The 12,427-nt window shown below is 49.1% G+C and overlaps 1 protein-coding gene across 4 annotated transcripts in view; it reads right to left on the reverse strand.

Annotated features, from left to right (window-relative positions):
• TLK1 (tousled like kinase 1) overlaps nucleotides 1-12,427 on the reverse strand; it is a 189,397-nt gene that overhangs the window by 18,562 nt on the left and 158,408 nt on the right. For all 4 annotated transcript variants that reach the window (XM_034785291.1, XM_034785290.1, XM_034785289.1 and 1 more), the window contains 4 exons: nucleotides 8,329-8,410; nucleotides 7,306-7,397; nucleotides 7,123-7,212; nucleotides 797-966 (listed from right to left, as the gene is read on the reverse strand). In XM_034785291.1, the coding sequence (XP_034641182.1) occupies nucleotides 797-966; nucleotides 7,123-7,212; nucleotides 7,306-7,397; nucleotides 8,329-8,410 (434 nt within the window). The remainder of the gene's footprint in view (nucleotides 1-796; nucleotides 967-7,122; nucleotides 7,213-7,305; nucleotides 7,398-8,328; nucleotides 8,411-12,427) is intronic.

Genomic DNA, 12,427 nt, shown 5'->3' on the forward strand with positions numbered 1-12,427 from the left:
GCAGCCCAGAGAGGCTGTTTGAAGTACAGCCAATTAGGGAGGAGATGCAGGGAGCAATCCAGGCCCCGAAGGCTCAGATAAAAGGGAGCTGCAGAGCAGAGTAGGGTCAGTTGCTGCAGGGAGCCCAGCTGAATGCCCTGAGGTAAGGGCGAAGAAGGTGCTAGGGCCACGGGGAAGTGGCCCAGGGAAATATAGCAGCACTGATGGAGGTTATAGAGGAGCAGCAGGAGGCTGCTATTTACTGAGTCCCTGGACTTGGGGCTGCAGTAGTGAGTGGGCCTGGGTCCCCCCGCAACTTGTCACTGGGGAAGTGGCTCAACTGTTGGACAGAGATCCCGATCCCCTTCTGGAAGCAGGAAACAAACGATGACCTAGCCAGAGGGCTGAGTTGAGAAGAGGATGCTACAGTTCTGGGAGCTGAGAGAGAAGCCACAGGCGGGAGGAGAGACTGAGTGCCGGTGTGCAGACCGCAGATGTGGGTGTCTGCCTTGAGCTAATCCTCAGCATGACCAGGAGGAGGCATCAGTCTAGCAATGAGGGCTGCACCTTGTGACAGGTACTTACCCCATAAATTAAAATCACAAAATAATGCAAAATGACTAATGAGTTGAGGCAAGTGATAGCCAAAGAATAGACAAAGATTTCAGTAGTAAAGATGTAAGAGAAATATGAATTTTGGAGATATTTAAGAAGAAATGACAACCAGAGGTTAATCTGAGATTTTCCAACATAGATTACAAATAAAATACGAGAGAGCAAAATTATTGCATTTTCAGCTGTAACTTTTTTCATTTACCTGGCTTAAGATCATAGTGTATAATAGGGGGCTTGATCTCATTGAGATACCGTAGTGCATTTACTATTTGCATTACAATGGACCTAGCTTCTTTCTCTGACATCAGTTTATGTTGCTTGAGATAGAAATCCAAATCATTGCCTTCGCAGTACTCCAACACCGTACAAAACCTAGAGTAAAAATTCAGAAATACAGTGTCAGATAAGATAGAGTACAAATTGCCATCTAACTGCACAATCATATGAAAAAAAGTAAAGACTGATAATGACAAGTTAACAATTTCACGTATATGAATAAAATAATCTAGCTTTTTTAATTAAGGGAATCTGGCATAACTAATTAATTAAAAACCCAACATCGAAGCATTTGCATTCAACAGAAAAGAGACTACACAAATATTAATGAGGCCATGTAAAAAAAGACAGTTACCTTTCCCGTAACTGGTGTTCTTCGAGATGTGTTGCTAATGTCTATTCCACAATAGGTGTGCGTGCTCGCCACGTGCACTGGTGCCGGAAGTTTTTCCCCTAGCAGTACCCATAGGGGAGCGCCCCAGCGACCCCTGGAGTGATGCCTCCATAGCGCAGTATAAGGGGAGCCGCGTGCTCCCCCCACCCTCAGTTCCTTCTTGCCAGACAACTCCAATAGAGGGGAAGGAGGGCGGAATGTGAAATCGACATGAGCAACACATCTCGAAGAATGCCAGTTATGGAAAAGGTAACTGTCTTTTCTTCTTCGAGTGATTGCTCATGTGTATTCCACAGTAGGTGATTCCAAGCCATATCTGTTGGAGGTGGGTAGGAGTTCACAAATTCTTGGGACGGAGCACAGCACTGCCGAATCCAGCATCCTCCCTGGTTTGGGAGACAATTGCATAATGCGAGGTGAAAGTGTGAACTGAAGACCACGTAGCAGCCCTACAAATGTCCTGGATAGGGACATGGACCAAAAAGGCAGCCGACGAGGCCTGTATCGAGTCGAGTGCGCCTTCACAAATGGTGGCGGAGGGATTCCTGCCAAGCCATAACAGATATGGATGCACGAGGTGATCCAGTTGGAGAGCCACTGAGTGGAGATTGGCCGACCTTTCATGCGCTTGGCCGAGGCGATGAACAGTTGCAAGGATGAATGAATGACTTAGTCCGCTCCAGGTAGAAAGCCAGAGCCTGTCTCACATCCAGTGTGTGGAGGCGGCACTCCTCACTGGACCATGGGACTTGGGTCAGAGGACCGGCAGAAAAATGTCCTGACCCATGTAATAGGCAGAGACCACCTTCGGGAGGAACGAAGGGTGTGGGCGGAGCTGGACCTCATCTTTATGAAACTTTGTGTACGGGGGGCTCGGAAGTCAGGGCCCCAAGTTCCGAAACCTGTCTAGCCGACATGATCGCAACCAGGAAGGCCACCTTCCACAAGAGGTGTGACTAGGAGCACGTGGCTAGCGGCTCAAACGGGAGCCCCATGAGACAGGCAGACACCACGTTTAGGTCCCACTGTGGGACAGACGGCCTAAGATACGGGAAGAGACGATCCAACCCCTTAAGGAATTGGCCAGTCATAGCATGGGAGAATACCATGTGGCCCTGCACCGGTGGATGGAAGGCCGATATGGCCGCCACTTGCACCTTGACTGACAAGGGCGCCAGGCCCTGGGCTCTAAGGTGAAGGAGGTAGTCCAGAATAAACTGGATCGGGGCAGCCACCAGGGAAACGCCCCGCTCGTCTGCCCATCTGAAGAACTGAGACCACTTTGCCAAGAAGGCTTGGCACATGGAGGGTCGCCTGCTTTCTAGGAGGACGTGCTGAACCCCTTCTTAGCATGTCCTTTCCTCCCTACATAACCATTGAACAGCCATGCCGTGAGGTGGAGCGCTGCTAGGTTGGGGTGGAGGAGGCGGCCCTGCTCCTGGGAGAGCAGGTCCGGGCGGGACGGCAACGGCCGTGGCAATTACTAGGCCCGTGAGGGTCCTGTACCAATGCTGCCTGGACCAGGCCAGGGCAATGAGAAGTACCCGGGCCTTGTCTGACTTGATCTTTTCCAGGACCTTGCCGATCAGCGGGAACAGGGGAAAAGCATAGAGGAACTGGCTTGACCAGGACAGCAGAAAGGCATCGGAGATAGTCCCCCATCCCAGGCCCCCCTGGAGCAGATCTACGGACAATGACAGTTCTGCCAAGCCATGAACAGGTCCACCTGGGGAGTTCCCCACTCTTGGAAAAGACTGTGCACACCTCTGGGTGGAGAGACCACTCATGAAAAGAGGAGATGTCCCTGCGCAAGCAATCCGCCCGGGCGTTCCAGGCATCCGGCAGATGGAAGGCCTGTAAGCAGATGTCATAGGCTATACAAAAGTCCAACAGCCTGAGGGCTTCACAGCAGAGGGCAGAGAATTGGGCCCCGCCTTGTCTGTTGCTATAGAACGTGGAGGCCGTGTTGTCTGTGAGAACCCTGACCACCCGGCCCTCCAGGTGCAAGTGGAAGGCCATGCACGCCAGCTGTACTGCCCTGAGCTCCTTGACGTTTATGTGGAGGGTCAGATCCTGAGTCGACCACAGACCTTGGGTCTGAACGTTCCCCACATGGGCCCCCCCAAGTCCCAGATCCGACGCGTCGGACACTAGATCCAGCGACGGGGCCCTGCCCCTGAACGGGACTCCTTGAAGCAGGTTTCTCGGGGAAGACCACCACCATAGAGAGGTGATCACTGGCTCGGGTTTTGTCCTCCCCGGCCTGGGAGAACTCCGAGGCCAACCAGAGCTGGGGGGCCTCATTCCTGAGTATGGCATTACGGACCACATATGTGCACACTGACATGTGACCCAAGAACAGGAGGCACACTCTGGCTGTTGTCACCTGAAACCTTGTGACCGTGTCCATGAGACCCTTCAGGGTCTCGAACCTGTCCGGTGGAAGGGAGTCTTTGGCTGATGAGGCGAACAGGACCGCCCCGATAAACTCTATGCATTGTAACGGGACTAACGTGGACTTGGTGTCGCTTTCCAACAGGCCCAAAGTGGTGCATGTGAACAGAAGGAGTGCCACCTGATCCCGCACCTGAAACCGGGAGCTGCCCTTGACCAACCAGTCGTCCAGACAGGGGAAGATCTGGACCCCCTGGCGCCTGAGGTAGACCACCACCACCGACATATATTTTGTGAATACCCTGGGGGCAGTGGACAGGCCAAACGGGAGGACCATAAATAAGTAGTGTTCCTGCCCTACCATGAAACGGAGGAAGCGTCTGTGCTCCTCGAATATATGAATGTGGAAGTACGCATCCTGTAGATCGAGGGCGGTGTACCAGTCCCTGGGATCCAGGGAGGGGATGATGGAGGCCAGGGAGACCATGCGGAACTTGAGCTTCACCATGTACTGGTTCAGGCCTCGCAGGTCCAAGATGGGCCCGAGTCCCCCTTTGGCCTTCGGGATAAGGAAATAGTGGAAGTAGTACCCCTTGCCTTTGAACTCCCCCGGTACCACTTCCACCACTCCTAGGCCCAGGAGCCGCCCCACCTCCTGCTCGAGCAGAGCCTCATGCGAGGGGTCCCCGAGGAGGGACAGAGGTGGGGAGTGGTTGGGTGGGGAGGAAGTAAACTGGAGGGTGTAGCCCCGGGAGATGTGTTGAGGACCCATCAGTCCAAGGTCAGCCGCGACCACTCTGGGAGGAAAGCACACAACCGATTGGAGAAGGGAAGCTTTATGAAGGTGGATACCTGATGAGAACTGGCAGGGTGCCCCGTCAAAACCGCCTTTCCCCCGCTTGCTTGACCTTGGAGAACCCAGGATGGGTGGCAGGCCGAGACTGCCTCTGCGGGCGCCTCTTATAATCCCGCGAATTCTTATAAGGGGTCTTGTATTTTGAATGGGTGGCCTGAGCGGGAGTCTGCTGTCGCTTGAACTTAGGTTTAGTCGGAGCCGGAACATAGAGACCCAGAGTCTGGAAAGTCGTGCGGGAGTCTTTCAGGCCATGCAGCTTTCTATCCGTTTATTTCTCAAACAGAGCTTTGCCATCAAATGGGAGGTTCTTCAGGGAGGTCTGCGCCTTGCTGGACAGCCCAGAGAATAGGAGCCATGACACCCTTCTCATAGACACCGTGGAGGCCATGGACTGCGCGGCCATGTCCGCTGCATCCGAACTGCCTGCAGGGTTGCCCTGGCAGCATCTGTGCCCTCCTCCAGAGGCTTTGAACTCCTTCCTGTTGCACTCCTGGAGGGAGTCCTTGAACTTGGGCAGGGAGCCCCACAGATTGAACTCATACCGTCCCGGAAGAGCCTGGTGGTTCACCACTCGTAACTGGAAGCTTGAGGACGAGTAAATTTTTCTTTCAAAGAGTCCAGCCTCCTTGAATTTTTATTTTTCGGGGTAGGAGCTGGTTGGCCCTGCCGTTCCCTGTGGTTGACCGACTTAACCACCAGGGAGTTAGGAGCAGGGTGGGTATATAAGTATTCATGCCCCTTGGGGGGGACAAAGTACTTGCGTTCCGCTCTCTTAGAGATGGGGACCAATGAGGCCAGGGCTTGCCACAGGGCATTTGAAATTTTCACCACCGCTTTGTGGAGAGGCAAGGCCATATGGCCCGGTGACAAGGAGGACAGTATATTAAACAGGGAGTCCAAGGGCTCCTCCATCTCCTCTGCTTGGAGATGGAGGCTTGATGCCACCCTTTTTAAGAGTTCTTGTTGGGCCCTAAAGTCCTTCTGTGGGATGGAGGGAGGAGGGGCTGTAACTGCCTCATCTGGGGAGGGTGAGGAGGCCGGCACAGTATTCTGTGTCCACTGGCACCAGAGAATCCACCACCTGGTCGGTCTCCAGGCATGGTGCCGAGGACGTACATCCCACCGACTCCTTCCTCGGAGGTCTGGAGAGGGAGGCCGATGGTCCTTCTGAGGCTCCGGCCACCGAGTGAGCTCCCACCGGGTGCTGCTTCGGGGGCCACGGTGCCCACTGGTACTGTTGGGCTGGCCACGTGGCCGGGTGCCACTGCACCTGCTGTGGCACCAGCGGAGTCGGCTTTTTGGCCTGGCGGGCCTGGCCCATCAATGGACGACTATGAAGGGAGGCCGGGCTGACATACGACCTGTCGCTGTCCCTGGACTGGGAGAAGCGTCGGCAACGATGCCGACCACGGGACTGCGATCCCGATGTGGAGGACCGTTACTGTCGGTAACAGCTGCTCCGTGATCGGCGCCGGTGGATGAACCCGCGACGGTGAGACGACGGTGATTGATGCCTGCAGCTGCGGAGGTGGTGCAGTGGCGGCATCCTGGAGCGGGACACTGAACGGGACTGATGTCAACGTTTGTGCCATGACCGGCTGCAATAGCCCTCCCGAGATGAGGACCTTTGACATCGTCTGCCTTGGTCCCATCGGTCTTCACTCCTCGAGGCAGAGCAGCGTTGAGAGTCTCAGTCAGACAGAACCCAACCAGACAGCCTGGTGGGCGTCGAGAGAGATCCATGTGGACTTTGCCCTGAACAGAGGCTGGGCGGCGAACCGCGTCGGGAACTAACTAACTACAGGTAACATACACGGAACGAACAAGCAGTTTTGGGGATGAGCTACAGCAGAGCAGTTCCAAAGCACCTTCACTGGCGGCAAGAAGGAACTGAGGGTGGGAGGAGCGGGCAGTGCCCCTTATACCGCACCATGGAGGCACCGCTTCAGGGGTCGTTGGTGCGCTCCCCTACAGGTACTGCTAGGGCAACAACTTCCGGCACTGGTGTACATGGCGAGCACACACACCTACTATGGAATACACATGAGCAATCACTCGAAGAAGAACTTTCCTTTTTGCATACTTAGACAAGTTTCTTGATAACAAATGTAGTGTAATCTCTTACAGTGAAATTCTGTGCTGGGTCTCTTAAAGGCGCAGCCCAAGGGAAGCATGGTAGTGGTTAAGGAAACTCCTAATCCTGGCCTCCACAGGGAACTGGAGAAGCCCCTGGTATAATTAAGACAGCCCTGGAGGTCTGTCTATGTTGCAGTAGCTTCCCTGGACTGTCCTATGGACTACAGTGTTACCTGGACTCACTTGCAGTACTGTGTGCTGCAGTCCATCCCAACACGTCCCTTATACGAGGGTGTCCCCAGAAAGCAGCCTTACGACTGTCTTCCACAATGTCTGCAGCATGGGGAATTTTCCCCCAGACAGAATTGGGGCTTTTAAAGCCCCTTTACATTATTGCTCTAGTCATTTTAGACAACGAGGCCAGAGCTGAGGTGAGGATGTCACCCTTAGTGTTAAATTCAGTCTTCATTTTAATATAAGTAAGGTATTACAAATACTTGGAATGTTCTAAAATCAGTGTCATTTCACTTACGTATCTGTATCTAGGGAGAAGTAGTCATAGAGTTTAACTATCCTGGGATGATCCAGTTCTTTGTGTATTCTATACTCTCTGCAGGCATGTCTAAAAGAAGATGTTTAAGACGTTTGTTAACTTTCCATGATCACCAGAACACAGTTCAATTTATCACAAGAATCCTAAGTCATTAATATTTACTTGTGGTAGTTTTCCTTCTTCTCATCTCTCCAGCTTTTGTTAAGTTGGTGTATTTTCACAGCAGCGTATCTTTGTTCATAAAGATCAAAAGCCTAGAAAACCAGAAATGGGACAATTACAACCAAAGATGACAAAAAACAACACTCAGAAAGATCCAAATTCAGCATATAATCCACAGATCTACAGACAAATTAAGCAAAATGAAACTATACAGATGTGTTATAGAAAAACACTTCATAATCGTGAAGACAGTTAATTTGAAGTACACAAACTTTATTATACAAGCAATACTACATGCAGTTTGTAGAACCATAGTGTTGCATTAGATAGCTTATCATAACATTGACAATCTTGTTCTACTTTCCTCAGATATTTTCTTATCAAGCAAGACTTCTGCCAATTTTATATTCAGAAAAATAAATGTATCCAGAGAAGCTATGACTAACCAAGAGGTTACATCTATGTTTGGGTTCATAAAGGCTCTTTTCAGTGGCAAGCGCTCCCTTCTATGGCTGGGGTTAATTATCCCAGGTCCAGAAGAACTAAAACATTTTTAAAATTTGTACCACAAGTCCCTAATTTTCCAATTTGCTGTAATGCATTTTCCTTAGTGTACATATCAGCAAGTCTACAGTCACAATACTGGCTTATTCCCTATTACCAATGGAGCCTTCGTCTACTGATTATATAAGTATGATCAGTGATGCTCAGCTCAGTGGTGCTCTCTGTGCACCCCTGACTCTCTCCCCGCCTTGCCCTTCCTTGCCAGGAGATGATCAAAAAAAGAAGCAACAAGCTACAAGCCAAACAAGCTACAATCCAAAAACTAGTCAACAAGCAACTCACAAGCCACTTAAGCCAAAAACAAGCCCAATTTCTGTATTTTTTTCATGGGTTTGGCATGTCTAATTAGAACCCTCTTAGTCCGGGAGATCAAAAGAAAATTATATTTTTATATATATATATATATATAAACGGATGTGGCTATGAAATATTACATTAGCAGACCAAAATACAGATTACCTTATATACTTCACTGAAGCCACCTCGACCAAGTAAATGAAGTAACAAATATCGTTCATTTAATGTGGGATGATCTTTGAACCTTAAAAAGAAAGTAGGAAGACTTCAAGTAACTGTTTGAGATAAATTTCAAGCTCTACTCTAGGTCCCTTCATATTATTTTAACCTAATTTATCTGAGTAATTTTTTATAAGAAAAAAACCCTGTTCAGTAATATTCTACTAAATTTTATGGCAGCACAGTGTAATATAGCTATGCAGTTTTTAAAATAGTAAATTAATGTTTTCATTCTATAATATCAAATAAACAACTGCTACCAAACACTGCCATTCAGCCACTTAGTTTTGTTCAAGTCTTTTTTTTTTGCATTTTTGAGAGATTATGAAAAAAGTTTTAAGTTTTACCATTAAGCTTTTAACTATTTATATTTTTACTATACGTGAGTTGAGTCCAATGCGAAAATTTCAGTTGTTCTTTTGGGTATGTACTGTCTGGGAAACAAGTGTTCTAGCTACTTTTGATTTTCAAATTTTATTGGATCAATAACCAGACAAATTATATTTTCTATTTGCATTTTACATCTAGTTCCAGTTTCTTGTTTGTTTTCAAAAGAAAAACAAACCCAAAATATTTCTTAACATTCCTTTTTCCCTTTCCCTCATCCCTCAGTTTAGCCTTTGTCCCATATACGACAGCAGGGGTCGGCAACCTTTCAAAAGTGGTGTGTGCTGAGTCTTCATTTATTCACTCTAGTTTAAGGTTTCGCGTGCCAGTAATACATTTTAACATTTTTAGGTCTCTTTCTATAAGTCTATAATATATAACTAAACTATTGTTGTATTTAAAGTAAATAAGTGTTTAAGAAGCTTCACTTAAAATTAAATTAAAATGCAGAGCCCCCCAGACCAGTGGCCAGGACCCAGGCAGTGCAAGTGCCACTGAAAATCAACTCGCGTGCTGCCTTTGGCACACATGCCATAGGTTGCCCACCGCTGATCTAAATGGACGGTCCATGTAGATTTCGCCCTTTCTGGCTCCCATCTCTCCCTGCAATATTGATCCACACAAACGCCCCAGATACTTTTCATGTGCGTTTAAGAGGAAAAGCAGCGACTGTACCAGCAATGGGGGGGAGGGGGACACGACACTGCTACCACATAAAGGAGCATTAGGAGGTTCTTTCATATGAACCTGTGCACCAAATACTCTTATTGACACCGTGTCCAGGGGAGTTTCAGCTTCTCCCTTTTGGTGATGACAATGGCTCAGAGAAGCAGCTCAGCTGCAACTCCTGACATGAAACGGACACAGCAGGGACTGGAGCTCTCACAAGCGGCCCTTAAGACCCGGGTCCCTGCTGCCCAAAAAACTCATATGGCTGCTTCTAGGGACCACTGCGCTCCGCACTGCCTTCCCCTTTGAGATGCAGATCCCCTGCGATGCAAGACCTACCCAGATCACTCTGCAGTTTGAGCATTTTAAACCTGAACTCTCCTGGGGGCTGAAAGCTGCCCAGACGGGGGACCACTTTCGCCTGAACTGAAGTGCCACTGTGTTAGGATACACAGACACAGCAAGAGCCTCCCTGTCTCCATCTGGCTCTTTCCAGAGGCTGCAAACCCCTCCAACCCCACCACTGCCCAGCTCCCTCCTGGGCTGATGCAGTGCCAGAGAAGGGAAGAGGAGAGTGGAAGCATGAGGCGGCAGCGGGGCCATGCAAAGAGGGGGGCCAGTTGCGACTCGCGGTGCCTTGCACCAGTCCAGGCTCCCCCTTTAAAGTGCAGGGGCCAGGAGAGAGTTGCACAAGCCGCTCATGCAGTATCTGGGAGCCCTAACACAGCTGCTTCGCAGAGCCCAGTCCCCCCAGTGCTCCCTAAGCCCCATGGGCAGGGGCTTCGGAACTCACATCCAAGATCACCGAGGTGCCTTTCCGCTGCCCTTGGCCGGCGGCTGCCTGCCCTTCCTGGAGGAACTCCCTGTCGGAGAGCAGTGGGCTGAGCGGGGCCGGCAGCCTGTACCACTCAGCCCACTGCCGGCCTGGGGTCCCAGCCACTGGCCCCACTCAGCCTGCTGCCAGCCTGGGGTTTCTTTCACCCAGGCCGGCAGCAGGCTGAACAGGGCCGGCAGCCGGGACCTCAGCTGGCAGCAGCGTGCCATTAAAAATCGGCTCCCATGCCATCTTTGGCACGCGTGCCATAGGTTGCCGGCCCCTGTACTACAGGATGACAAGACACCAGGAAGGTGGTTTAATTAGGCTGCAACTTTAAGTAACCCACCTGGGACCTATTTGGCTATAACTTGTTCAGCAAGGTCACCCTTTCTTGATAATCTGTTCTACCCATACCAACAGCCTCCTACCCCATAAACATGCTCGGACCGTACCACCTTCCCTCATACAAGGATAAAGGGAATGGAGAAGAGGGGGTTATGTCATTACTATGCCAGACATTAGGAGTGCCAACCTCATTCTCCACTTTCTTTATGAGATGTCTTCTCCTAATCCACTTCCAGTGCATCAGGGAAGCAGACCACTTTGGAACAATTACCTGCACTGCACACCTATCAAGGTGCAATAAAATTAATTTTACAACCTACCCCACCTTTCAGGTCCCTGAGTTGCTGAGAGGAGTTGAAAAATGTACTTTGCCCAAGCCAAACTTCACTGAGGGAAAATTTCCTTCCTTCCCAGCCCCAAAACTAGTGATAGTCACAGTAAGGCCCCAAAATCCATTCTTAGTCTAATCCCAGGAGGAGGGAGGGGAAGCTTTCCTTCAGCACAGAATGGCATCCCAGGGCCGGGTTTATAATTCCTCCCTTTGGATACAAAGGAGACAGAGGCTTATGCTGCACTCTTCAGTCCAACCAATGAGCCACAGAGCTCCTCCACAAGCCCATAAGGAGGCTAAGTATCCATATGGAGGAGAGGGCTCATGTACAAGTTCTTAAAGGGGCCAAGGGTTTTCTTTCTCCTGCTGGCCCAGACAAAGCGTGTCCCTGCTGCCCAGAGGCTGACAGGGGAATGGGAATGAATTGATTATCTTTTTGCCAAAATGTGGGATTTCCTAAATTTATATCTGTAGCACTGTGTATTATTGTAATATGTTTCTTCAACAATGAATTGTGGTAATTCTTTAATTTTTTTATAGCATCCTGTTCTTAACAATCATATGAGCAAATCATCAGCCTTTTTCTATCTGTTCATTTCCCACTAACATTTTCAGGTTGTTGGGCTTAGTTATCTTCTACCATAGACCTCTTCCCACCCCGTCAAAACTAACAAGGGTAAAGTAGTCCTAGTATTTGTGCTAGGAGAAAGTCCATTTGTCCATGTTCATACTGTAACAATCTCCCTGAATCCATCAGGCTTTTTAAGATGAGATAGGGGATGTGTATTTCTCCTTCGTAAAATGTGCAATTTTGTTTTTAACTGTTGATCAGATGAGTACAGAAGTTATGACAGAGATCCATGATAAGAATAATCCTAATAGGTATGATTCTTGTATTTGTTGTAGCTCAGGGGTAGGCAACCTATGGCATGTGTGCCGAAGGCGGCACGTGAGCTGATTTTCAGTGGCACTCACACTGCCTGGGTCCTGGCCACTGATCTGGGGGGGCTCTGCATTTTAATTTAATTTTAAATTAAGCTTCTTAAACATTTTAAAACCCTTATTTACTTTACATACAACAATAGTTTAGTTATATATTATAGACTTATAGAAAGAGACCTTCTAAAAATGTTAAAATGTATTACTAGCACGCAAAAACTTAAATTAGAGTGAATAAATGAAGACTCGGCACACCACTTCTGAAAGGTTGCCTACCCCTGTTGTAGCTGGAGCTATGTATTTCTCATCTGGAGTACTGCGACCTTTAACCAAATCTTCTTACAATTGTGCGCCCACCATGTGTGTATTACGAATCCTCTCACCATATTGTTTCCAGCATAGTGGTGAGACACTGCTATGTACTTTTCTCTCTCTGATCTGGGACTGCTTCCTTATAGTTTTCTGCAGAATTTATGTAAGGCCTTGCATGTTAGGGTTTGCCAGTAGCTGGGTGTTTATGTTTATATACAAGTGTGGGTTGGAATTATTTTGGC

Source organism: Trachemys scripta, chromosome 11 (genome assembly GCF_013100865.1).
Source record: "Trachemys scripta elegans isolate TJP31775 chromosome 11, CAS_Tse_1.0, whole genome shotgun sequence".
In the NCBI taxonomy this organism is placed as follows: domain Eukaryota; kingdom Metazoa; phylum Chordata; order Testudines; family Emydidae; genus Trachemys; species Trachemys scripta.